Raw genomic sequence first — 25395 nt, forward strand, 5'->3', positions numbered from 1 at the left:
CTATATAAAAATTATTTTGATACAACCCATTAATTTAATCAATTCAAGAGCAACTTGATTAAAAAGATATGAAAATAAAATTAAAATAATAAAATTAACATAAAAAAACCTTTTTAATCCATATCTTTGCTCAGCTCATATTTAAAATCATTTTGTATGTAAAATCATTTTGTATGAGAGTTTTATAGATATGATGCAGTCCATTTTAGCAATTTAAAAACAATCCAACAACTTGAAAAAAAAAGGATGCCATTGAAAAAATGAAATTGACAAAATAAATATTCTTCCAACATGATTCATTGTTTAATTAGGTTTAAAATGAAATTTCATAAAAATTAATATGAGGTGAATCAATTGACTTGTATTGATAAGGGAATTAAAAAAAAGGTAAAATAAAAAAAAATAAAAAGAAAAAAAAGAAAAATAAAAGTGGGCAATGCAGAGCAGAATTCGCATCGCCACTTGCAATGTACTGTCTGGTAGTCCGAGAGATGTAGATTGCTCCAACACTTGCCTGGAACAAATTCATCACCCTTCATTGCAATGCCAGGCATGCCGATCATCACCAATGAATATTAATTCTTTAAAACAGTGCAGATGTTATGACAATTATAATCATAGTTATAAAATCAAAACCAAATAATTATTTTTTTAAGAAAAAATCAACACTAAAAACCAGATTTTGTCCCAAATCAACACGATCTTAGATCAGCTTATGGCAATCCATGGTCATAAATCAACTTATAGATCAACTCAAGTTAAGTTTGGCTAATTTAACCATTCCTCTATTTTTCAAACTGGACAGATTCAAACTATGGATCAACAAGATCCAGATCAACTTGCCTTTCAGGTTTCATAACCATGACCATCCCCCTATTCTGCCAACAACTTTACGATGCAAAAATCTTGAAATTTCAATGCAAAAATCTCGAAATTTCAAGATCAACTCGCCTTTCAGGTTGTCTGGGAGTCGCATATCTAAATTCCAAAACAGAAATCATGTTTTCAACTGAGTTTCGGACTCTCCATAGACACTAAATAAAACCTTTACAGTCGAAGTCTCACTGAATAATTAACTCATTACAGCTTAAATCTTTTAATGATCTCCCTTACAGCCATAATGCATAATCTGAATTTTAATTTGCTGTAAATCTAAACCTCACTTAGCACCTCATGGCACTTGCGCCAAACTAAATTCCTCAGAGCAACAACCAATAAGAAAATGCAATAATCCTAACATGCATTCTCGCAGCCAAGCTAGCATCTACGAGATATAATCCAGTTATTTAAATCTAGTTACATCCACAAATGTCATTGAAGTATGATATTGGAATGATCAATCATTAGTCTTGAAAACAATCAATAAGGCAAGCACCAATTCACTGACATTTAACATTTCAATCATTGATAGCATATAGCATCAACGGATAGGCCAACCTATCCGTTCATCCACGACCCATTTGCTCTAATCAGTAAGGCAATGCTGATTGTTTTCAAGACATCAGCACCTATGCTGACAATAACAACGACAAACTCTAAAGCAAAATCTCAGAGCCATTTCCACCATGAACTCGAAAGTCATCGTCAAAATAACCAACACTTGACTCAGTCATGTACTTATTCCGATATGGTTCTGTTTCAGGCTAGTTACATACGAAAATAATGCAAAAACAAGAGGGAAACCCCAGAAAACAACGACAGATAATTGCCATTCTCATATTCTAAAGTAGACTAACTTTGATTCAATTAAAAAAAAAACCAATCTGTTAACAGTTACATCCATAGAAACCAGGGCCTTAACCCCGAAAACCTAAATATAGTTCCCAAAAAACAAAAACCCATTTAAATGGACAGCAACCAATTTCTACTCATGTAAAGTGCCCAAGATATCCTCGTCCCTGTACAAAACATACCTGCAAAGGAAAAAAGAACCACCAACACAGACCCAACACCAACAAAAATAAATAAATACACGGATAGTCAGACCATTTAAAGAATATCATAATACACAAAAATTAAATCAATACACATGAAGCACTTACTCTTTTTCACCAAGCTTGACTTGGGTACCCCCATATGAAGGCAAAAGCACAGTGTCACCTTCCTTCACAGCTGGAGGGATAGTGTTCCCTTCAGGGCTCCTTAACCCAGGACCCACGGATATCACTTTCCCTGAGTTCAGCTGTTTTCAACCCAGGCAAATCACCACCACCCAAATTCAATTATAATATTAAATGTAAAGAACAAACAGATTCACGCAGAAATATAGATAAAAGCAAAAGTGAATGAGATACCTTAGTAGATGTCTCGGGGAGGAGAATTCCAGCAGTTGTTTTGGAGGGAGGGACGATCTTCTCCACCAGGACACGGTTGAGGGTAGGAATCAAGCGCCTTGCCATTCTTTTCTCTTTTGTTAAAAAAACTGTTTCAGCAAAATGAAAGAGTGGAGCTGCACTTTTGGATGTCTCCTTTTAAAACAAGAGGGATTGCAGGAGGAGGAAGGGTTGGGGGATCAAGTTTCTCTAGAGAGAAACAGAAGGTTCTAGACTTAGATCCTAGGGTTTTGTTAGGGTTTTAACTGGAGGGCTGCGTGCGATTAACTATGGGCATCCATGTTTCGAGTATGGGTAAGCACTGCGGGATGGATTAGAGTCTGGGCACCGGTCGCCCATTAAACAATCCCAACTTCTACTCGGTCAAAAAGGTGTTGCCCAGTATCCGGCCCATATATGTTGAAGAATCACTCCACAAATCCATATCCTCCCGGCCCGGCTAGAAAATAGATTTTCTGTTCATTTTTGTCTCTTTAGTTTTCAAAACAATTATTTTAATCCTCGTGTTTGATAATATTATACAAATCAGTCATCAATTGAAAGGTTCTTGGTCCTCATATGTTTTCATATAGATTCTAAAATACATGAATCCAGATCCAGAACATGTTAGATCATGTACGTGAAATTCAAATTAGAATAGAATCTCAATTATATTATTCAAACATGGTTTGTCATTTTCCTCGCTAGAACAACAAAGGATCTCGTCTTAAAAAGCTCCCTTGTATTGAGAAAATATGACTTTGGAGTCCATATAAAGCATAATCTATATATAAGCATTCTTTTCTTTTCATTTACCACGGGAATAAAATAAAAATTGCATAAAACAAGTCCAGGTTTCTCTCATAGCCAGGCTGTGCCTAGGGGCGTGTCCATCTGCCTGGGCTGACCGTTTAACTTCTTCCTTTCCCCCCTCGCTCGGCAGATCAATAAGCATCCTTATCTTTTCATCCATAGTAATTTTTTTTAACCACCAGCAACTGCAATAAAAATCCAACAAGGTATGAACAGGTGACTCGCATTGTCACATGTTATTTCGGAATGAAAATTCAAGACTGAGGCATGTCAATTCCTTTTTCTTTTTAATCGATTAAATGCTTACTGTTTCATAACCACATTATGTTCATTTAACTCAATAGTGGCGATGGAGACAAGTTCACTTATGGATGCCAGTACAAGGTCAGAAAAACAAACGTATATAAATCGATCCAAGATAAAATGAAAAGTGTCGGATGATTTGCACGTTTAACCTGCTCTTACTTCCTTAAGAAATTTAACCCTGAGGTTCAGTGGGAAAAAACAAAGAAGAGGAGACATAATAAAAGAAGGATAAGAACACGTGAGCGGCAGGATTCGAACCTGCGCGGGCAGAGCCCACATGATTTCTAGTCATGCCCGATAACCACTCCGGCACGCCCACTTAATGAAAGAATATAGTTAGTATATTATACTAACTAAATTACATTGGGCTGCAGTTCCCCACTTCAGCTGTTATGAGATTTTTTCTTGTCTTAACTAAAGCACTGGTTTAAAATCCTTAGAGTGGTTTGGGACTGTGATAATAGTTATTTTTAATATTTATATATTAAAATATAAAAAATTATTTTGAAATTAAAAATTAAAAAATTATCTTTTTAAAAGATTTTTTGAAATAAAAAAAGGAATAGATTCTTAGTGCTTAGAATTTTTTATATAATATTATTAAAAATTCAAATCTTAATTGAGACCGTATAAAAAAATATTTTTTTATGGATATATGAGTTCAGATATGATTAGACTTCTTAAAAATCTTCTGAGGAGAGAGATTCACTTTCAATAGGTGAAGTGTGGTTTGAAAATACCTTTATTATTAAAAAGAAAAGAAAAAACTAAAATTGATTCCACGGTAACAGTTTTATTCGCATCAGAAAGAACTGCACATTTTGATGTCTCATTGTGATCCTTGCCATCTGAAAAAAGTATCCTTTGCCACGTGGCAACTAGTTAGAGTATTTGCTATCCATGTTGCTTTAAAATTTAAAATTGATCTAATTTTGAAAATGATTGGAGAATAGTATATTTGATGACATTTAAAAATGGTTACATGCTGCCGTGGAAAAAAGAAGCTGTTGATTTGACCTCACAAACTTGGACCTATCTTAAGACACATGCATCATACAAGAGGGACAGTGACAACGTTCCAAGTCCTCACAACAGGTTAAGATGAAAAAGCTAGATACAGAGAATAATTGATGCAGCTGCTAGAAACTTTGATTCGCAGGGACCAGGGTTCACATTTCGGATCAGTATCAAAATATATCTCTAGATGGTTGTCTATGGATTCTTGTTCTAACAAGTGGTTCTAACAAGTGGTATGTACAGGCCAATATAATTAATTATATTACCTTATGAAATGCGCGTGCATGCCTTTACGAGCCAATATAATTAATTAATTATATTTAAGGTTTTGTTTAAGGTTTTAAGCGTATATTCTTGTTCCAGCCCTTCCTATTGTTTTCTGCAAAATGTTTTTCAATTGCCTCAAGGAACTTCTTGGCAGTTGTAACCTTTTCAGACACAGAGCCTCTAAAGGCTTTCGGAACTTCACGCTTTATGATCCTAACACTCATGGGACTTGAACGACCTCACTTCTCAGAGTCTCGTTTTCCCTCAGTGGAACTTCTGTCCGTAAGAGCAGTGGGTTGTTCAATCCTTGGCACAAGGTCTGGATCCATGCAGCCGAGAACAATCATTGCATTCTCTTTCAAATCCCTGGAGTTGGTTTCATTCAGCATAGGAATGGAATTAATGTTGGCGGCTATGGTGGAAGCAGATGTATTAGCTGAACAAAGAACAAAAAACATATTAAGAAAAACAATGTCAAGCTTTTTAATGATAGAAGAGAAGAAATTAACTTGTAAAGAAGTGCGATGTCAGCATGCAGACAAACTGGGTATATAAAAAGACAGTATCAATGAACCCTCGCCATCATAAATCTTGTTATTTTGTGGAGAGGAAGAACAAAAACGTAATTCTTTCTTCGTAATATATTTTGAGTTATATTTTATTATATATTAAATTAATATAAAATATTAAAGACGTGTGGAATTCAAAAATTTAAAGTAATATTATTTTAAATTTGTGGATTCCACACGTCTTTAATATTTTATATTAATTTAACTTTCTCCACCAATACAACAAATAGTAAATAGACAAAAAAGAAAACAGAGAGAAAATTTGGAAAACCTAACCAAAAATAGAGAATAGAAAAAAGATATATTAAAACAACCTTTCCCATAGCTTGGCGAGGGCGCGAATTTCTACTTCCAATCAGAACAATACAAGTCTTGTGGCGGTGAGGGTTTTCCAAGCTTCCCGTTTACATCTCAGGTTTGACTTTTCTTACTGGTCATTTAATTTTTTGGATTTCAACCTTTTCTATTTCTTTGCTTTGTTTATCTCAACTTTCAATTCTTTTACATATTTTCTTCTGATATATTGGGAGACATTTTCATTATAATTAAAAGGTGATATAAAAAAGGACCTGTCAGAGGATAAATACGTTAATTAAAAAAGGACCTGTTAGGGGATCCCAAGGAGCAGTTCAGGGAATTCCTGATTGTTACAAGATCCATTTTTCAGCTGATGCTGGGTTGTGGAGTGGAATTCCCAGGGACAAGTTCACGGATTAGGTATATCCACACGTGAAAATAAAGTCAGAACCACAACTTTTAATAAAATGTGATGCTACTGTTCGTATGAAGTAGCAGTTGTCTTTCATTGGATGTTGAAAACCTTTTGAAACAGGAATGACAGGCCATATGTCTTGGGCGGCAAGGTGATGAGAGATGGAATATAAAAAGAAGGAAAAAGAAGATGCGGTCCTTGTAATGCCGTCAACCATACTTGAGAAAGTAGAGCTAGTTGCGAATGATTGATCCTTCTTTTGAGAAACAAACAACTGGTGGTGGCCGAGAAGAAAGACAGGTCTTTCATGCCTTTGTACGTATGATCAGCTGCAATTACAAGTTGGTGCAGGGATTCATGGTCTGAGAATTTCTTATAGTATGTTTATTGATATTAATCGTAGGATTGCTGCGATAATGCTGATCTATTCGGGTGAATCTTCGAAGTGGCTGTCCATTTCATAATCCTCACTGAATATTCATATCCTCATCGGGCTGTCTCGCAATAATTAAACAACTGGAGATTTTTTTAACAAGGTTTCGAGTAGCACAATAAATTAGTATTTTCCCATCCCTAAATTTTATCCCTTCATTAAAAAAATCTCAAAATTCAATTAATATGCTGTTCCTCGAATGCTAATAGCTAAAAAAAAATACAAAACCTACGATGATGAATAGTATAAAGCTTCATGGGATTTGAGAAGGGCGTTCAATTAATTAGGACATAATGCAAAAAAGAAAGTAAAAAAGGAATTATTCAGAATATCAAGGGCTACAGAACTGGCGAACAAAAAAGAAATTGCGGTCCATGTTGTTAACATATGCCATTTTTCTCAAGACTTGGTTCGGATTATCCTACATAGCATTGCGATACAGAGCGTCTAGTGGTCAGGTCTTCCACCAGCAAATTACGAATACTTGTTTTTTTAAGCCTGGCTCAAGGATGAGCAGGCAATAATTAAGCTTGATGCAAATCATGAATTTAACTAGAAGGTCCTTACTTTGTACCTTAAACTGCGCATTGATGGCTTATGTCCGTCACTCTCAAAGTACAAAGTCATTTTCTTCTGTTACAAAAGATAACTTAAAATCAACCAATAACTTTCTGGGAAGGAAAACAATGTGTGTGTCGTCATTCGAGATAGAAGCTCATGTCTCGAAGAGTTGGGTTCGAAGTAAAAGAAGAATGTGTTCTGGCATCTCAAAGCAGAGCACCTTGATTTGGAAAAAAAATCATGGAAGAAAATAATTCCACGTTACTTGAGACAATGGCAATTATGAGTTTTGGTGGCGACATAAGTCAGCAGCCATAATTATTGACAACTGTGTGACTCGGGACCATCTATATAAACACCATAACCACACAAATCCACAACCATGCATACACAATCAAGCAAGCAATGTAAGTGCACCGACCATGATCCAATTTTAGGCTGATTGTACTCAAGAAGACTAGTGGTCCGTGGCCACACTAGCTGGAAAGTGAGCTGATGGGTGCATGGCTTCAATCAGATAGATGAAAAAACAAAAAAGATAAGCACCTCAAACAATCCTTTTTTTTTCTTTTACTTGCACCTTAACTTTATGTGTCACATTGCCAATCCTTTCCACACAAAAAAAAAAAAAAGATTACTTTTTTTCTTTTCCAATCCCTTCTTCTTTTTCTACCCTCTAATTTCTTTAAAACGCTATTATTCTTGAGTTCCAACAACAAAGCAAGTGCAGGGGAATCGCCAAGCATGGGAGAATAAAAGAGCTAGCTTTGATGACGATTTGGAAAACCAAAGCCTAACTTATCTCTTGTCACAGTCGAGGTTCAAAAGTGATCATTCATACGAGCTTCGAAAATAATTGTGGTGCATACAATTATACATTGGCAGTTACAGGTGGCCTCCCCTTGTAAGGCTGATCTGAAAAGGTGAAACCACTTTCCGGTGGGTCCAAATTGCCACTTAAGATGTTCTTACACAAGGATAAGCTAACAGTATTTAATACAGCCACTCCCCTGTTGAAAAGCTTAAGCATTAAACATAAGCAAGTGGAATAAACTATGCTAATTGGATTCGAAAGTGAAACCTGCACCCCATTCCACAGATACTAGTCTATTCAGTACATTCTTGCCTGATAGGGGTAGGGTGATTGCCTCTGATCAGTATTCAAGGTCAGGGCTCGGCCGATATTACTCGTATTCAAGGTCAGGGTTCGGCCGATATTACTCCCACCTCTCCCGTGACACGACAAATGTAGTATGCTGATCAGTCGAGTAATTAATTAAACTGAATGAAGATTCCCTACTCCGTGACATAAAGAGTTACTTGCGTGTAGATTTGTCTGGTGTCATTTGCATGTTGATTGGAACAATGAGGCATTTAATCTCGATACTCAAAAACTTGTGCAAATATCCATTGAATAAAAAAATAATAATGTAGAAAACCACGAATGGTCGTTGTTTTGTGGCATGTCATGGCAGCTGAGGTGTGTGGCAACTTGGGTTTTCTACAGACGGTCTCATTAGTGGTACAGAATGCACACGATGTCCATCTCTGTATTGTATTGAAGGCTTGTAACCATCTTCATACAACCCAGAACCAGCTTATAGAGAAACGCACCATTTCTGAATTGGAGACAAAATTGAAGACTGGGGAGGAGACAAAATTGAAAACTGGGGAGGCAGCACATTCTTCAGGATATTCCAACTTCGGCAAGCCACATTTGCCACATGGCCAACTCTAGGGCATGCTCGTTAATGTTGCCTTCAATGTTCATTACCCCTCTCTTAAATTGCAAACTCAAATTTTTAGAGATGATGATCACGGGCCAGTTAATTCGCATGTTAATAATCTGCCGGCAAAAGAAGGGCGCAGTCAAAACAGTCTGAAGAAGTAAAGCTGCGAAGACATGAAGATTGAATGAGGCTAGCTGATTTAAATAAACTGATATATATCCAATACACAAAGCTGATATAAAAATATGCCCCAACGAAAGGCTGGATTGCAAGTTTTAACTCCAAAAGGAAGAAAAAATAGTGGAATCTGGCTTTCAAATGAATATTTCAGACCCTGCTGTACTAGAAACAGCACGATTGATCAAATTTATTGAGCTCAAGCACATTCATATTAAATCAAACGAGATTAAAATTCGACATAATTCAAATCGCTGTGCTCTGAAGCAACACTAATGAACCATAGCCTTTAACATGGGGTTGGTTAATTAGCAATGTGAGGATTAAGTTTTAGTGTAGCCTTTGGTGGTAGCTCTATATATGTGTCTCATGACCTTTTTCATGGCGGTAGTCTAAACGTCATTACGGTATGCTTAAAGTAAAATCCCTTGAGATAAGTATGGATATGAATCATATGATAATTATATATGTGCGGATAGCTCCCCTGTCTTCCATTCTTGCAACCAGAACGCCAATGAATGGGGCCGCGGGTTATTTAGCACCCCGTCACCTCTTCGTTCTCTTTTAAAAAAGGAGTAACAGTTATGCTCATGAACTTTTCGTACGCATATAGCATGGCATGCAATTCTTTCCAATCAAAAGTTCTGAGCCTTTAGGATTAGAAATTAGGAACATCTGTGGACCGTTCACAGGGAGAGTAACAATTTAATTAAATGCTAGTTCTTGTTAATTAAATTCTAATATGATCAACTCTTCTTCTAGGTATCAGTAGACAACAGGGCAACGACCATACAAAAAAGGTGAACTTGCAACATTTACAGAAACTGATTTATGTGTGTATCTTTGTAAGAAGCAAAAGGAGTTTGTGGGGTCAATAGGGGAATGCTAGTTTGATAAGGCCTCATCAACAGCCGACCCCTCTCTCTCGCTCTCTCTCTCTTTCTCTCCACAGTTTTTCTTGCTGTCTTGGTGACAGGTGGTTTGTTTGTTAGCGGTCTGGAGAAATTTGATTAATAGGGTGGAGACTCAAATAAAACTAGAGGCATTGCTCAAACACACCACACAGGAAAACAAAAATTCTCTCCATATAATGGAGCCAAACGCCAGCAATAGCATGCAACCTGATCATTGCCTAGAAATAACACCTATGGAGGTGCACAAAGTTGTCCCACCACCCCATAGAAGCACCATACAGAAGCTCAAGAGCAGATTTAAAGAAACCTTCTTCCCTGATGACCCTCTGCGGCAATTCAAAGGACAGCCATTGGGAAAGAAATGGATACTTGCTGCTCAGTATTTCTTTCCTATTCTTCAATGGGGTCCTAACTACAGCTTCAGGCTTTTCAAATCTGATATTGTTTCTGGCCTTACCATTGCCAGCTTAGCCATTCCACAGGTCAGTAACCAAATGTCGTTTTTTTCCTAAATCTTGAACAAGATTTTAATTATACAATATCTTTATCCACTAATTTGACCCTTCTGTCTAAACATCTTTTCAGGGCATCAGTTATGCTAAGCTAGCAAGTCTACCTCCCATAGTGGGTCTTTGTGAGTAAAATATAGTTCTGACTGTCTTGTATTTTTCATCTTACTACTCGTATACAATACTGTTTGATTGGATTTTCTTTTCCTTGAAACAAAATATGCAGATTCAAGCTTTGTCCCTCCTCTTGTATACGCTGTTCTTGGAAGCTCTAGGGACCTCGCAGTAGGACCTGTTTCTATTGCTTCTCTTATACTGGGATCAATGCTTAAGCAAGAAGTATCTCCTACCACTGACCCTCTATTGTTTCTTCAACTAGCTTTTTCCTCAACCTTCTTTGCTGGCCTCTTCCAAGCTTCATTAGGATTGCTAAGGTAAGTTTCCTTTTTCTTTTTCTTTTTCTTCAGGTATTTTTCTTCTTCTAATTTTTCTAATTTTCTCTTGAAAAGTACTAATTCTGTGTCGGACTGAATGGTTGCAGGCTTGGCTTCATTATTGATTTTCTTTCCAAGGCAACTCTAATTGGATTCATGGCTGGAGCTGCCATCATAGTCTCTCTACAGCAATTAAAAAGCCTCCTTGGAATCACTCATTTCACTGAACAAATGGAACTGGTTCCTGTTTTGAGCTCCGTTTTCCACAACACCAATGAGGTAATTAGTTAGTTTACCCCTCTCCAAAGCACAAACAAACATAATCAATTGAAGGAGTTGAAAGTTTAAGCATTAATCATAGTTTCAACCACAACACCCCTTTCTAGTTTGTGCAAGGTGAGGTTCCCACTATTCCACCAATCGACATTATAATTATAGCGTAATTAATCCACTTGATAACAAACTTAGATGGGAGTGTGATTGCACGAGTGGCTGCTAAACTAGCTAAGGCCTTCCTATCTTAATTATCCAATCATTGTGCATCATCACTACATTAAGTTGGACCCGACAGACAATCCAAGGGTTAAGATTTGAGATTTTATTTGAAGATTTCATGTTCAAACTCTGAAAGATCGAAAGGCCATCCCGTTATGCAGCCGCTTGAGACAATTACCCCAAACCAAAAAAAAAAAAAGTCTTGCCGCAACATGTTTGACTGTTTTTCAGCTAATTATATGATACTCCTAGAACCCTAATAAAAAATTGACTGGATAATCCTGACCATTTGGATGATGCTCTTGCAGTGGTCATGGCAAACAGCACTGATGGGATTTTGTTTCCTCGTGTTCCTTCTACTGGCAAGACACGTTGTACGTCATTCTTTACACTCTCTTCATCTCTTTTCTTGAAGTAACTTATTGAGTGCATGGTATTTGTATACTCTCATTAAGTGCTTTTACCGCCTAAAGAATCAAATCCTGTTCGTTAATTTATTTGACTAAAAAAATATATTGCAGACGTTATTGTCTATTTTCATCATCAACCCTTTTTAGCATCTTCCCGGTTGCCTCTTTTCAGTTTTATCATTAACTGCAATCGCTCCTTTCCTGTTCTGCTATAAAAGAATCCTTTCCTGTTCAGTTTTATGATTTTATCACATATACCCTCTCTTATGACGATAAGAATACCATATACCCTCTCTGGCCTCTGCCATTATATATATTAATTTATTTCACTATAAGTAAGCTAGCTATGGTATTCAGATGCTCTGCGCCTTCAGAGCGGCGTATTTCCATTAGAAAAGAAAATAAATTTTTGAAAAAAAGAAAAAAGAAATGTTAATAAAATGAAAGAAAATGCATATTTTTTCATATATAAATCTCCTTTTATGCTAGATGGGCGTGGTTCAGATATGTTTTGGTATATAAGCCAGCCCAACTTTTGGCGGCTCCTTTTTTATTTAAAAAAATATTTTTAAAATTAGTATATCAAAATAATTTAAAAATATTAAAAATATATTAATTTAAAATAAAAAATTCAAAATTTTTCAAAAACACTTTTAAAATGCAGTGCTAAATAGCTATTCCGACTAGACCGTGTCCGATCCAAAGCTAAAAACATTGAACTAGGTCCGACCCAGTTAAAAAGAATTGAATTTTTATTTTTTTAATTGTGTTTTATTTGAAAAATTAGAAGGAGATCGTTTGATGATGTAGCATTTGCAGAATTTGATAGCAATTCTAATTTTGTTCTTGTCGGGTACAATCCAATTAAAAAATTCAGTTTTTATTTTTAATTATGTTTTATTCAAAAAATTAGAAAGATATCGCTTAATGACATTGTATTTGCAGAATTTGATCGCAATCCTAATTTTGTTCTTGCCGAGTTCAACCCGGTTAAAAAAAATCAGTTTTTATTTTTATTTTTAATTGTGTTTTATTTAAATAATTAGAAGGAAATCACTTAATGATGTAGCATTTGTAGAATTTGATCACAATCCTAATTTTGTTTTTGCCGGGTCTAACCCAGTTAAAAAAATAGTTTTTTATTTTTATTTTTAATTGTATTTTATTTAAAAATTTAGAACGAGATTGCTTGACAACGTAACATTTGTAAAATTTGATCGCAATCCTAATTTTATTCTTGTCAAGTCCAACCCAGTTAAAAAAATTAGTTTTTATTTTTATTTTTAATTGTATTTTATTCAAAAAATTAGAAAAAAATCGTTTAATGACGTAATATTTGTAAAATTTGATTGCAATTCTAGTTTTGTTCTTGATGATATTTTTACTTGATATTGTTGCATGCTCAAGAAACCATGAAAATATAGTCTTTGTTGGATATATTTTGTATATTATAAAATTATGCATAATTTAATAAAATAATAAAAAATATTTGATATCAATATTATTTATTTTATGATATAAGTCAGACAAACTTTTGTTACGAGCTTAAATGGATCCCACAGACTAGATAATACGCGAAAATCTATGGAGAAACCCAACTTTTGTTACAGGCTCAAGTGGATCCCATGGACTAGATAATACACGGAAATCTAGGGAGAAACCCAACGTTTTTTAGTCAAGAGCTAGCTCTTTTTTTATTTTTTTAAAAAATATTTTTAAAATCAACACATTAAAATAATTTAAAAATATATTAATTTAAAGCAAAAAAATTCAAAATTTTTCAAAAGAGCTTTTAAAATGCAGTGCTAAACAGCTATTCCAGCCAGACCAAATCCAGTTCAAAGCTAAATAGATTGAATTAGGTCCGACCCGATTAAAAAAATTAAATTTTTATTTTGTTAATTGTATTTTATTTAAAAAATTAGAAGGAGATTGCTTCATAACGTAGCATTTGCAGAATTTGATAGCAATTCTAATTTTGTTCTTGTCAGGTCTGATCCAATTTAAAAAATTCAGTTTTTATTTTTATTTTTAATTATGTTTTATTCAAAAAATTAGAAGGATATCGCTTAATGACGTTGCATTTGCAGAATTTGATCACAATCCTAATTTGTTCTTCTCGAGTCCGACCTAGTTAAAAAAATTAGTTTTTATTTTTATTTTTAATTGTGTTTTATTAAAAAATTAGAATGATAACGCTTGATGATGTAGCTTTTACAGAATTTGATCACAATCCTAATTTTGTTCTTGCTGGGTTCGATCTAGTTAAAAAAAAAATTATTTTTATTTTTAATTGTGTTTTATTTAAAAAATTAGAAAGAGATCGCTTGATGATGTAGCATTTGCAAAATTTGATCGTAATCCTAATTTTATTCTTGCCAGGTCCGACCCAGCTTAAAAAAATTAATTTTTATTTTTTTAATTGTGTTTTATTTAAAAAATTAGAAGGAGATCGTTTGATAACGTAATATTTATAAAATTTGATTGCAATCTTAATCTTGTTCTTGATAATATTTTTACTTGATATTGTTGCATGCTTAAGAAATCATGGAAATATAATTCTTGTTGGATAAATTTCATACGTGATACAATTATGCATAGTTTAATAGAATAATAAAAAATATTTAATATCAATATTATTTATTTCATGATGTAATAACAGTAGTTAAATCTATAATATTTAAATTAAAAACCATCAATATTAATATATATATATATATACATATATATATTTGTTAATTATTTTACAACCTTAATTTAAAAAGTATTATTTTAACCAAACACTTTAAATTACGTTTTGTTTAACCTTAATTTTAACCACAGTTTTAATCAAACATATATTTTTTCAAATCAACTTTAACTAAAAATACTTTTTATAAAATAATTTTTTTCAAACTACAACTACAACAGCTATCACAATATCAAACACACTAATGCTGCGTTTGTTTTTCACTTGTATTTGTATTTGTAGTGTAAAAAATATAGTAAAGTGTTTGATCATTGTAAAAATTATGTCTTATATCGTGGAATTTATTAAAAAATTGAGTTTGAAATATAATTTTTATGAAGTAGTTTTTACATACTTTTTAATTGAATTTTGTAAAATATTGTTTATTTTTGCATTTCAAAAGCACTTTTAAAAAAATTTAAATCTTTTTATCTTTTCTTTACTTTAAATTAATATATTTTTGGTGTTTTTAGATCATTTTGATACGCTGATATCAACAATAGTTTTTTTAAATAAAAATACATTATTTTAATATATTTTCAAGTAAAAAGTATTTCAAAAAATAATTACAATTACATAACTATCAAATATTTTATGTAAATTTTTTATTATATATAAACTTCAATTATAATTTTTACTAACTATAATTTTTACTAACTATATATCTAAATCCAACTAATTTAGCTAACCATATTCTTTTTAAACTTATTATTTATTTTTATTTTTTTGGTTAAATCACAGCTTCAAAACTACCTTAAAAACAAACGAATGGCATTTGAAAATGTGTTTGACTGTTTGCATTGGAATGTGTGCCCACAGAGCATGAAAAATCCAAAGCTGTTTTGGGTTTCAGCTGGAGCCCCTCTTGTGTCGGTGATACTATCTACTATCCTGGTTTTTGCATTCAAGGGTCAACGTCATGGAATCAGTGTCGTAAGTTTTCAAGTCCCCCATTAACATAACACCCCTTCATGGATACATGTTGCTTATCATTAGGCCCTTTTGCTATTTATTAGATTGGAAAGTTACAAGAAGGGCTAAACCCTCCCTCATGGAACATGCTGCATTTTCGTGGAAGCTACCTTGGACTAGTTGTGAAAACTGGCCTTGTTACTGGCATTATTTCCCTCACTGTAAGTTTCTGTTTTACTTTCTTGCAATTATTTTCATACCATCTATAGTGTTTGCGCGGCTAAGCTGGACTCTGGATTTTTTATACTTAAACGAGCAACCATGGATAGAGCTGATCTGCCTTGCAATTATGTTTCATATCTTCTGGACTTATAGCTAAATTATCTAGAAGCTACAGTACATGGATCAACCAATACAAAATCCTGCACGGACTTTTAAACTAAGCTTTATGGTCAGGTTGGCTGATGGGCTGAAGTTTCAAGTTCTCTGATTACTGGTGTTTTACACTGTGCTAGAAGTGGCTTAGCACTTTTAAAATACAGCTTTTTCAGAAATTTCATAGGAACCGAAACTTCTTTAGTTTCTGTTTGGATACACTTATGAAATGTGTTGTTAATGCGAAGGAATAGTTAACAGACTTGCTATAAGGATGACAGGCGCAATAGATTTTCATTGACTTTGGTATCATTTGCAATTTTGCAACATTAATGAATGAAAATGTTAAGGCAGCGGATTGCCAACATTTAGTATCATAACCAGAAATCATACAATCTGACCTCGCCTTGGATGTGTGGCATCTGTTAAGACAGAAAAGCTGGTATGCTTTTGCTTATGTTGAACTTTATTTCAAACAGGAAGGCATAGCAGTTGCAAGGACTTTTGCTGCTTTGAAGAACTACCAGGTAGATGGTAACAAGGAAATGATGGCAACGGGGTTAATGAATGTGATTGGCTCCGTCATTTCCTGTTATGTTACAGCAGGTGCTGACATATACAGTCTACTATCCTTTCTTTCTTTTCTGTTATGCTATTAAGTGCTTAAAAATAGAGGACACATCTATGATATTATAACAGAACTTTGAATTTCAGGAGGTTTCTCTCGTTCTGCTGTCAATCACAATGCAGGAGCCAAAACAGCAGTTTCCAACATTATAATGTCAGTGACAGTTATGGTGACCCTCCTCTTCATATTGCCTCTATTCCAATACACCCCAAATGTTGTATTGGGTGCCATCATAGTAACAGCAGTAATTGGCCTCATAGACATCCCAGCTGCTTGCCAGATATGGAAGATCGACAAATTTGATTTTATTGTGATGTTGTGTGCATTCTTTGGTGTTATTCTTGTCTCTGTCCAGGACGGCCTCGCCATTGCGGTGAGTTCTCAAGTTTTAGATAATGTTACCAGAACTAAACCTGTCCAGGCTTGAAAAAGTAAACAGGAAGTACTTATTAATTAGGATTTAAGTTGCTTTTCCTTTTTCAAATTATCTTGGGAAAAGACACTATAAAACAACCATGGTGCTGTTGATGAACAGGTAGGGATATCAATATTCAAGATCCTTCTTCAAGTCACAAGGCCAAAGACTGTGGTTCTGGGAAACATCCCTGGGACAGATATATTCCGTAATCTTCATCATTACAAGGAAGCTATGAGGATCCCTGGTTTCTTCATTTTAAGCATCGAAGCTCCAGTCAACTTTGCTAATACAACCTACCTCAAAGAAAGGTTTGTCTGTGCATTCCGTAGCTCATAAAGCATACTTGCACTTCCCATCGTGACTCTAATAAGTCTCCTTTAATTTTTCCTTCTTTTTTCTTTTTTGATGGTAACTCTCCTTTAACTTTGTAACAGGATTCTGAGATGGATAGATGAATATGAAACTGAAGAAGACACAAAGAGACAGTCAAGTATTCATTTTCTGATCCTAGACCTGTCAGGTAAGTTCACCGCTAATTTTTGCAGAAATTAGCAGTGTTATCTTGAAACAGTCTAAAAAACAGAAAATCTTGTGTTCTTCCTTGTTCTTGTTTCCAACTACAAGCTTTATAGATTGCATAATTAAATCTTGCGCATCTGAAATTAGGCTAGCTGGGTTTTCTTTTAGAGCTTATATTGGTGGAATTGATATTTGAACCATTTCCTGCTATGGTTGGCTACTTTAACTCATCAAGTCCTAATTGCAATGTAGTATAGTCATACTATCAACCACGTAAATTAAACAGATTACAAATAGTCCCTGTACTTGTTTCAGCTGTCAGCTCCATCGACACAAGCGGAGTCTCACTCTTGAAGGATTTAAGGAAAGCACTGGAAAATACGGGAGCTGAGGCAAGCACATAGCAGCTCTAAATTGCCTTTTCTTTTCAACTGTCTTGCGTTTTAGTTGTTTGCAACTAATACTTCGGTTTATCCTTGACATCGCAGCTTGTCTTGGTGAATCCTGTGGGGGAAGTGTTGGAAAAACTGCAGAGGGCCGATGATGTCTGTGATGTAATGAGCCCTGACGCCCTTTATTTGACAGTTGGAGAAGCTGTGGCTGCACTCTCATCAACAATGAAGGGCCGATCATCGAGCCATGTGTAACAATGAAAGAACCAGACAAGTTTTATCCCGATTGATTTCTTATTCGACAAAGGAAATCATCAATTGTATGAGTAGTGCAAAGAGAAAAGAAAAGCATTTTTATTTTCAGCAACTTGAATGTAATGGCGTGACCTAGTATTTCGTAGGCATCTTCTATGCTAATGTTTCTTACAGTATTGCAGTTCATCAAAGTTCAAACAGTTACACCCTGCAGGCAATATCTAGAACTCAGATTTTGAAAACATATGAATCTGCATCTTCAAATGAATTAGCATCATCAAGCAGGAGATTGCCAGAACTAGGAAAACCAGCATGCTTTCAAATGCGCATCTCTTTCACAATAGCATGACTTGGAACACGAACACAGCCGATGCATGCTTTCAATTGAATTCTTCAGAAGAATTGGTTCCAAAAAATTCATTAAAAAGGTTCCACTATAGGAATAGGACAATTCCAATGCCATCTGACCTCTACTATCAAATTTTATTGTCTTCTTATATTCCAACAATAAGGGTTGAATTTAGGCCCCCGTATCTCTCTTTGGCTATTGTTTTGTTGATTTGCGAGTATTTTAACCCTTTACTTTTATGAGACTGTCTTTTTCGTTTGGGTTTATTATGATGATGATTGTAAAAGAACATCTTGTTTCTGTCCTTTGAACGAGAACGATTCCATGATGGTAGTGTTCAAATATATACACGTGTATATTAAATCTTGTATTTTTTTAATAGATTTTAGATATTTATTATTTTTCTTGCTTAAGGATGTGAGCTCTTTTTTTTTTATTAATATCTGATTAAAAAATAAAAATAATATTATTTTTAATCAAAGTTTTTTATATAAAAAAATCTTTTATGATACAAATTACTCATTATACAATATATGTACCAGAATCAGTGTTAAAAAATATAAAATAAAAAACCAAGACAAGTAATATATATATATATATATATATATATATAAAAGTAACATTTCAATTTTTTTTTAAAATTAATTTTATGTTTTTAGAATGTTTAAATATGTTTATATTAATTTTAAAAAAATAAATATATAAATAAATATTATTTTAATATATTTTTAAATAAAAATATTTTTTAAAAAATAATGATTATAGCACTTTTAAAATACTCTTTTATAAAATATAAAATAATTTTTTTTAAAATAAAAAAATTATTTTAATATATTTATAAGTAAAAAAATTATAAAGAACAACAAGGCTACCGGAGCAGAGAAGGAGACCAATGGGAAAGAGCAGAGAGGCAGATCCTCAAAGCCTGCAAAAATACGGCATTCCTTTATACTCTGCTGCTTGGCTTCCATACAAAGAGCTCAGATCCAACCTAAAATCCCATGACGATCACGTTGATTCCTCTGAACAACAGGAAAAGCAGCATGAGGAGGAGGAGACCCCCAAGCCCTCTGCTTCTTCTCATGAACACTACGTCGTTTTGGCCGGCGGTGGCGGTGAAGGCAGCAGCGGCATTCCCAACGCCGTCCTTCTCTCCTGTTTTGATTTCTCCTCCAATTCCCTCTCTTCTCAGCCCGTACGCTCTATTCTTTTTATAGATTTTGCATCTGTTCGTCATGTTTAAAATTTCTCTGATTTCTCTATAAATAAATTCTCAGTCTGCTTATATCTGGGAGTATTAGCTGGGATATATTTATTTCTTCTGTATAATTATGAGATAGCCGAAATTAGATTGTGAATTGATTGATTTTATAATTTTTATTGTTTTGATGTATGTATTTCTATGTTGCGTTTCAGGTAGCTAAGCTTGGCCTTGGTTCTCAATTACCCTATATAATGGTGGTTCTCCCCGGTGGAGATGGAGTCATTTGTGCATTCCCCAGTAGTTGCTGGTACTCAAATTCTTTTTAATCACTGCTTTTTCTGTCGAAAAAAACATTTAACAATGGTGAGCTAGAGCAACATCTCTCTGAGGTTGCCAATTTAGTACATTTCTTGATTGTTGTTACTAGAGTTAACTATTTTGACCTTATTGCTTCCTACTTTGATTCATGTCAATCTACTAGTTAGATTACTGTTTTTCTGAAAGTTTCAATCAGGCAAACATAATTTTACTCTAGCCCTGTTGAGTTGGTGTAATCAGGGAACGAAGAAGAGTCAGTGTAATTAGAAGACTGGTAATGTAGAGGTTGGATTCACATGAATGACGAGAGCTAGGAGACTTTGGTGCTATGCATATAACAAATTGTAACTTGGATAAAATCTAAATGTCCATAGATACAGAAATTCTTTTCGAAGATGAATCTCAAGGTGCGGATGTTATGTGCTGCATAATCTGGAGTGCTTATTATGTGGATGTGAAGCCTGATGTCTGATTGAAATCAACCCTGCTTCCAGTTAACATCATTGCGTGTTGCTTCCCAGTTTACTTAATGTCACAACTTCCCTATCCCTGTCCTTTGCTCGTAGATTTGAGGTCATAAATAGTTCAATATGGAGATTATAAAGGACTGTAAGTTTCACGCAGAGAAATGGGTTTAGACAAAAACCCTTTAAAAGTGGTTGGTCTGGGGATAAGTTGTGCTTGTATTTTAAGAAAGCAGTGGGTTTGCATTGAACCAGTATGTGGAAAGAAAGTGGTTGGTCTGGGGATAAGTTGTGCTTGTATTTTAAGAAAGCAGTGGGTTTGCATTGAACCAGTATGTGGAAAGAAAGTGGTTGGTCTGGGGATAAGTTGTGCTTGTATTTTAAGAAAGCAATGGGTTTGCATTTAACCGGTATTTGGAAAGTTACAAAAAAGTTTGAAGTGATTTCTCTTGTTTGTTGGATTTGATGTTGATTTTGGGAGGAAATTTTCTTGCTCTGACAGTAACGTTTTGTAGTAATTCACCTCAAAAGACCAAAATCCTCGAGTTGGAGGTGGATAAAATGAGAAAAATGAAGGTATGTTCATATGCTCATGCTTGGAAATCAATGATGGGAACATCATGGAATGCTGCTTCTGATAGTAGTGTGCAAAACTGGGAGATTAGATCCTTCCATTACTTTTTCTTAATCAATTTACAATTTAAAGGCTAAAGTTGTCTGTTTTTTGTTGGATTCACCCTGGGGTTTCTTTAAGCAGTTGATGGGATTGTTAATCATTTACTATTACATTATGTGTTGGCTGGGCATTTATAGGAGTTAGTGTGCCAGCTATAATTTTCTCTTGTGTTGTGGCCAGGTAAAATGCCTGTTTTTAAATGCTGAGAAAGAGTAGTGTTTTTGTACTAACCAAAAAAGTAGTATGCTGCTAGTTATCTTTTATGTTGGAGACAAAACAGATGAGTTTCTGAGAAGAATCTCTCCAATTGCTTTGAATGATTTTTGGATATACTGGCATATAAGGCGATCCTTTTCTAACCAGTAGCATTTTTAAAACTCCATTGATTATTAGTTCCAAATGCACCACAGCTGCTGTTTGCATTTATATTACGGTCCGATTCACTAAATACAAAATAGAAACATTGTGCCTATTTATTTTTTTAGAAAATTTCCACCTTTACTTGCACCAAAAAAAGGATAATCAATTTATTACTATGTTTTCTCTTTGCAGATTTTTTGACTGGGATGAAGTCAAGGACAATGAAGACCATAAATTGGGCCTTAAACCATCCAAAAAATTACTGACACAATTAGAAGATGTTGGACAGCAATTAGCATTGGCCTTTAACAGTGACGGCTCTGTACTTGCTGTAGGGGGCGAGGTAGAGAGTTCTTTGCATTTCCTTCCGTTAATTTCAATGTAATCGCTGCATTACATAAAGGGAAAAGGCATTCTGAACACGAGGAAGACATGCTTAAAAGATATTGCTTTGTTTTCTTTTCTTGTCTTCTTTTTTTGCCTGCATATACAAGGTGGTTTTCCTACAATCATATAAAGGATTAAAAGAATTGAACTTGTTTAAATCTCCTGCCCAGTCCAGTAGCATGAGAAGCTAATAACTCTTCTTCCTTGATTTTTTACAAAAAGATAAAACTGCTAGTCAGCTTTGATAACGTATATAAAGCTGATAAAAGGCCTGGTAGGGATTGTATAAACCAAGTTGGCCAAAGAGGAATGCAGCATCAACACTTACCATCTAAAATAGAGTTTGTGGCACTTAGGGGATCAATAATAGGATATTTGGCTTCCCTCCATGATTAGGTCTAGAAGAAATTGATGATTTTTTTTTTCTCTCCTTGTTTCTGTGGTGTCTTTCTTATTATTATTTCCATCAGGAAAAGAGAGGGAAGGATGAAAGCAGGAGTGGGACAATTTATGTAATTCTTAAAAAATTAAAGAATAAGGAAAGTGTCCATTTTTTAGAAGAGATGCTACTGTCCTGGGCTGTGGACAAAGCACATTTTAAAGGACTCTCACTTTGTGCACGTTTATATGATTAATTGAAAGGTGCAATAAAAAGTAAACTTTTTGGTCAAATTTCTCTCCTTTACCTTTCATTGTTTTCTGATCTTTGCGTTCCAGCTTCTAATTATTTTATTGCATTCTAACTCGTAATTTTATTAGCTAAAGATGACTGGTATGTAGATATAGTTTGTGAGGATTTAAGTTATGTTCCACCACTCCACATTCCAATATCAGATTTTAGAACCTGCCATTTGGCCATTCACCTACCACTGAAAGTATCGGAACTTCCCCAACTGGGTCTTTATTTTTAATAATGATGATGTGGAAGAGAGCCTGGATCCCTTCTTGAAAAATAACATGCTACATGATGCTTTAATTTTGGTGCAGTACAGGATGGCAATTTAAGGGTTTTCAAGTGGCCTGGCATGGAAATTATTCTTAATGAGACTCAAGCCCATGCATCTTTAAAGGACTTGTGTTTCAGGTTGGCAATGATATTAGGAAAAATTTCTATTCCTGGAGATTTTAGCATGAAGAAATTGTATTCTGTTTATTCTGATTAGCTTAATTGTGTTGCAGCCCTGATGGAAAATTTCTTGTTTCAATGGGACAGCGTGACCTTGGTAGAGTCTGGGATGTAACTTCATCAACAGCTGTAGCCTCTCTACCAAAGGAAAACGGAAGCTGTAAATGATAATTAGTTCTTGACTAAGTTCTTTTCTTACTAGCAAATGCTTTGACCCTCCATGTCAAAGTGGTTAATACCCTCGCTCTAACATGGTCACTGTACTTATTATTGATTTCATTTTGGGTTTCAGCAACAAAAACATCTTGATCAAATTACTAGAAAGTAGGTTTGAGTAATCCCATGACTCCAATTATTCTAGGTTACTTATGGTCTCACAATTCATGGCTGGCACTTGTAATATATTACTCTATTTCTATCAAATGAGTGTTGAGCTAATTGCATTTACTGTGTTTTACTTCCAGGATGAGATTTTTGCATCATGCAGATTTTCTCAAAGGACTGATCAGGCTCAGGTTCTCTATATTCATACAGGAAAGCCAAGTTTTTCATGCTCCCTTTGACCTTCGTTGTTCTCTATTAATCATCCTAGATATTGTGTTACATAGACAAAGGTGCAAGTATTGTGACTTGGAACACAAGCTCATGGAAGAGAGTGAGCTCAAAGCATGTAGCCCGTGAACCAGTTTCGTCCTTCAATGTCTCACCTAATGGAAAGCTCCTTGCAATGTACAGAATCTCCACTGTTAATTTGAAGTCCTTGATGTTAAGATATTCTAATTTCTTGTGATTGATTGACAGGGGTATGACTCAAGGAGATGTGCTGCTTGTAAATTCAACCAACTTGCATGTTCAAACAATAATTAGGAAAGCACATCTTGGCATAGTAACTGCTTTGGCGTTCTCTCATGATTCAAGGTTAGATGACAACACTGTGTCTACATGTACACTTTAATCAACATTTTAATCAGGGCATTCCCATCTAGGGATGACATCTGAGTGTTAAGCATGTGTTATGCAAATACAGGGCTTTGGTCTCTGCATCTATGGACTCAAGTGCAAGGGTGACACTAATTGAGGACAGCAAAAGTGGTATGTACATTGCGATTCAGATTTTTCGTCCTGTCATTGATGTCTCTGCAGTGGTTGGATATAGACCTGATAACTCAATCACAGACTAAAATCTCAATGCGACTTTGATTTAGGTTAATCATGATATGACTTTACCCAAATAATATGGTAAACTGAATATTTGGTATTAGTGGACTGTGAACTCAGAAAGTAAAATGCACATTGTATCAAAACTTGCTCTTTATATTTATTTATGCTTGCAATTTTGTGGTATTTCACCAATAATTTACACACAGCTTGGAGTGTTTTACTAAAAGGGATAGTTTAGAGAAAACTAGAATGTTGGACAGGAAAAAAAAAAAGGGAATTATACTGGTCAAGGAAGCAGTTAATACTCCTAAGGTTTTTTGAAAAGCTAGGCATATAATTGGTCTTTTGGAGGGAAGTAGTTTGATATGTGAAGGGGGGATGGACTGTTAATGGAGATGAAAAAAAAAGATAAAATTGATTGGGAAACCATTTTTTTGGCATTTTTCCTTGTTCTTGACATGCTAGTTCTCTCATTTCTTAGCATAAGGAACTTTCTTTTGTTTCTTGTTTAGCTGCAGGGGGATCAAGCATGCAGATCATTATATTCATCATTATACTTGCAATTGCTGCATATTTCTTGAAGAATGAAGCTCTTCCTTTTCTTGTCTAGATATTGGCTATACCAAATTATTGTGAATTTTGCTATGATTTATGGAATAGAGGCTGCCACATTGTAAACGATAGGTCGGAGCCTATCAGCATCCCAGTCCAATAATGGCGATGTGGTTTTGGGAATGTAGTTTTACCTGTTATGTAGGACGGAGGGCCTGTACTTGAACTGTGCCAGTAAATTTTGGCTGGTTTACTTGTTGGGATGTGGATTGATACTGACTTGTATGGACTCCGACCCTGGTATCAGTTCCCTTGTCAGCATAGGATCATTGATACCCTGCTTGGCTTTCATCATGTGGAATATCCCCAAATCTTGCTATTTTTTTCGCTAACCAAATTATCATGTCGCTGTTATTTTTCTTTTTATCATCTCATGCTAATGATTTGTTACAATTGACTTTTCCTCGGTCCAAATCCCGTAATTGTAAGGTTTTTTTTTTTTTTGTACTTTAATTTCCCGTAGTTGAGATGATTGATTGTCATGTAAATACAGTTTAACTAACAATCAACATTAATTACAAAAAAGGAGGAAAAGGCCTGATGGATGTATTTGAGATTCTGTCGTGGTTGTATTCTTAGCCGAATGCCAGGCCTGCAGGCTGTAGTCTGAGTGCCTTAGCCCCTTAATCACCTGGTTTATTACTCGCCTTTTCTTTCTTTTTGTATTCAGAGAGCTGGTAACCACTTTTTATAAAAATAAGAGAAAGATGGCATGGAGAATACAAGGGTTTAGATGTGATCGAGATTCGTTTATACAAAACTAATTTCCATTTAATTAATCGTCATCTTCCAGCCCAGAACGTTGACTTAGAAAATCTCGCTTGCTTTACTCCTGGATCAGAACATCCTACT

The 25395-nt window shown here is 34.7% G+C and overlaps 4 protein-coding genes and 1 non-coding gene across 5 annotated transcripts; 2 read left to right on the forward strand and 3 right to left on the reverse strand.

The window, feature by feature from the left end:
- Positions 1-1581: 1581 nt before the first annotated feature.
- On the reverse strand, positions 1582-2609 carry LOC105135459 (10 kDa chaperonin-like). Its single transcript, XM_011040331.1, has 3 exons — positions 2295-2609; positions 2043-2182; positions 1582-1913 (listed from the first exon to the last, which is right to left on the reverse strand). The coding sequence occupies exons 1-3, from the start codon at positions 2397-2399 to the stop codon at positions 1865-1867; spliced, it is 294 nt and encodes a 97-aa protein (XP_011038633.1). The 5' UTR covers positions 2400-2609; the 3' UTR covers positions 1582-1864.
- Positions 2610-3668: 1059 nt separating this feature from the next.
- Positions 3669-3750, reverse strand: TRNAS-AGA (transfer RNA serine (anticodon AGA)). Its single transcript has one exon. It is a non-coding gene; the product is annotated as a tRNA-Ser (tRNA).
- Positions 3751-4780: 1030 nt separating this feature from the next.
- On the reverse strand, positions 4781-5278 carry LOC105135545 (uncharacterized). The gene is made up of 2 exons (XM_011040460.1): positions 4984-5278; positions 4781-4905 (listed from the first exon to the last, which is right to left on the reverse strand). The coding sequence occupies exons 1-2, from the start codon at positions 5171-5173 to the stop codon at positions 4781-4783; spliced, it is 315 nt and encodes a 104-aa protein (XP_011038762.1). The 5' UTR covers positions 5174-5278.
- A 4646-nt stretch (positions 5279-9924) lies between these two features.
- LOC105135460 (probable sulfate transporter 3.3) lies at positions 9925-18128 on the forward strand. Its single transcript, XM_011040332.1, has 13 exons — positions 9925-10293; positions 10397-10445; positions 10547-10754; positions 10862-11033; positions 11558-11623; positions 15207-15320; positions 15404-15520; positions 16154-16280; positions 16389-16675; positions 16838-17028; positions 17155-17240; positions 17555-17631; positions 17728-18128. The coding sequence occupies exons 1-13, from the start codon at positions 9988-9990 to the stop codon at positions 17884-17886; spliced, it is 1959 nt and encodes a 652-aa protein (XP_011038634.1). The 5' UTR covers positions 9925-9987; the 3' UTR covers positions 17887-18128.
- Positions 18129-19084: 956 nt separating this feature from the next.
- On the forward strand, positions 19085-24934 carry LOC105135461 (SEC12-like protein 2). Its single transcript, XM_011040333.1, is given in 10 exon segments — positions 19085-19430; positions 19652-19746; positions 21450-21600; positions 22637-22728; positions 22824-22923; positions 23235-23306; positions 23375-23499; positions 23572-23688; positions 23798-23862; positions 24444-24934. Coding segments are annotated over 10 exon segments (1218 nt in total). The 5' UTR covers positions 19085-19127; the 3' UTR covers positions 24542-24934.
- The last annotated feature ends 461 nt before the right edge of the window (positions 24935-25395 follow it).

This window comes from Populus euphratica, unplaced genomic scaffold (assembly GCF_000495115.2).
Source record: "Populus euphratica unplaced genomic scaffold, PopEup_1.0 scaffold123.1, whole genome shotgun sequence".
In the NCBI taxonomy this organism is placed as follows: domain Eukaryota; kingdom Viridiplantae; phylum Streptophyta; class Magnoliopsida; order Malpighiales; family Salicaceae; genus Populus; species Populus euphratica.

Excerpts from the sequence above, each read along its gene's own strand:
- LOC105135459 (XM_011040331.1), bottom strand. The coding sequence starts at position 2,399 with ATGGCAAGGCGCTTGATTCCTACCCTCAACCGTGTCCTGGTGGAGAAG. Across the intron at positions 2,183-2,294 it reads TCCCCGAGACATCTACTAAG|CTGAACTCAGGGAAAGTGAT; the intron begins GTATCTCATTCA and ends GGTTGAAAACAG. Across the intron at positions 1,914-2,042 it reads GTCAAGCTTGGTGAAAAAGA|GTATGTTTTGTACAGGGACG; the intron begins GTAAGTGCTTCA and ends TTTCCTTTGCAG.
- LOC105135460 (XM_011040332.1), top strand. The coding sequence starts at position 9,988 with ATGGAGCCAAACGCCAGCAATAGCATGCAACCTGATCATTGCCTAGAA. Across the intron at positions 11,624-15,206 it reads TTCTACTGGCAAGACACGTT|AGCATGAAAAATCCAAAGCT; the intron begins GTACGTCATTCT and ends GTGTGCCCACAG. Across the intron at positions 17,632-17,727 it reads TGGAAAATACGGGAGCTGAG|CTTGTCTTGGTGAATCCTGT; the intron begins GCAAGCACATAG and ends TTGACATCGCAG.
- LOC105135545 (XM_011040460.1), bottom strand. The coding sequence starts at position 5,173 with ATGTTTTTTGTTCTTTGTTCAGCTAATACATCTGCTTCCACCATAGCC. Across the intron at positions 4,906-4,983 it reads TCTTACGGACAGAAGTTCCA|AAGCCTTTAGAGGCTCTGTG; the intron begins CTGAGGGAAAAC and ends GTGAAGTTCCGA.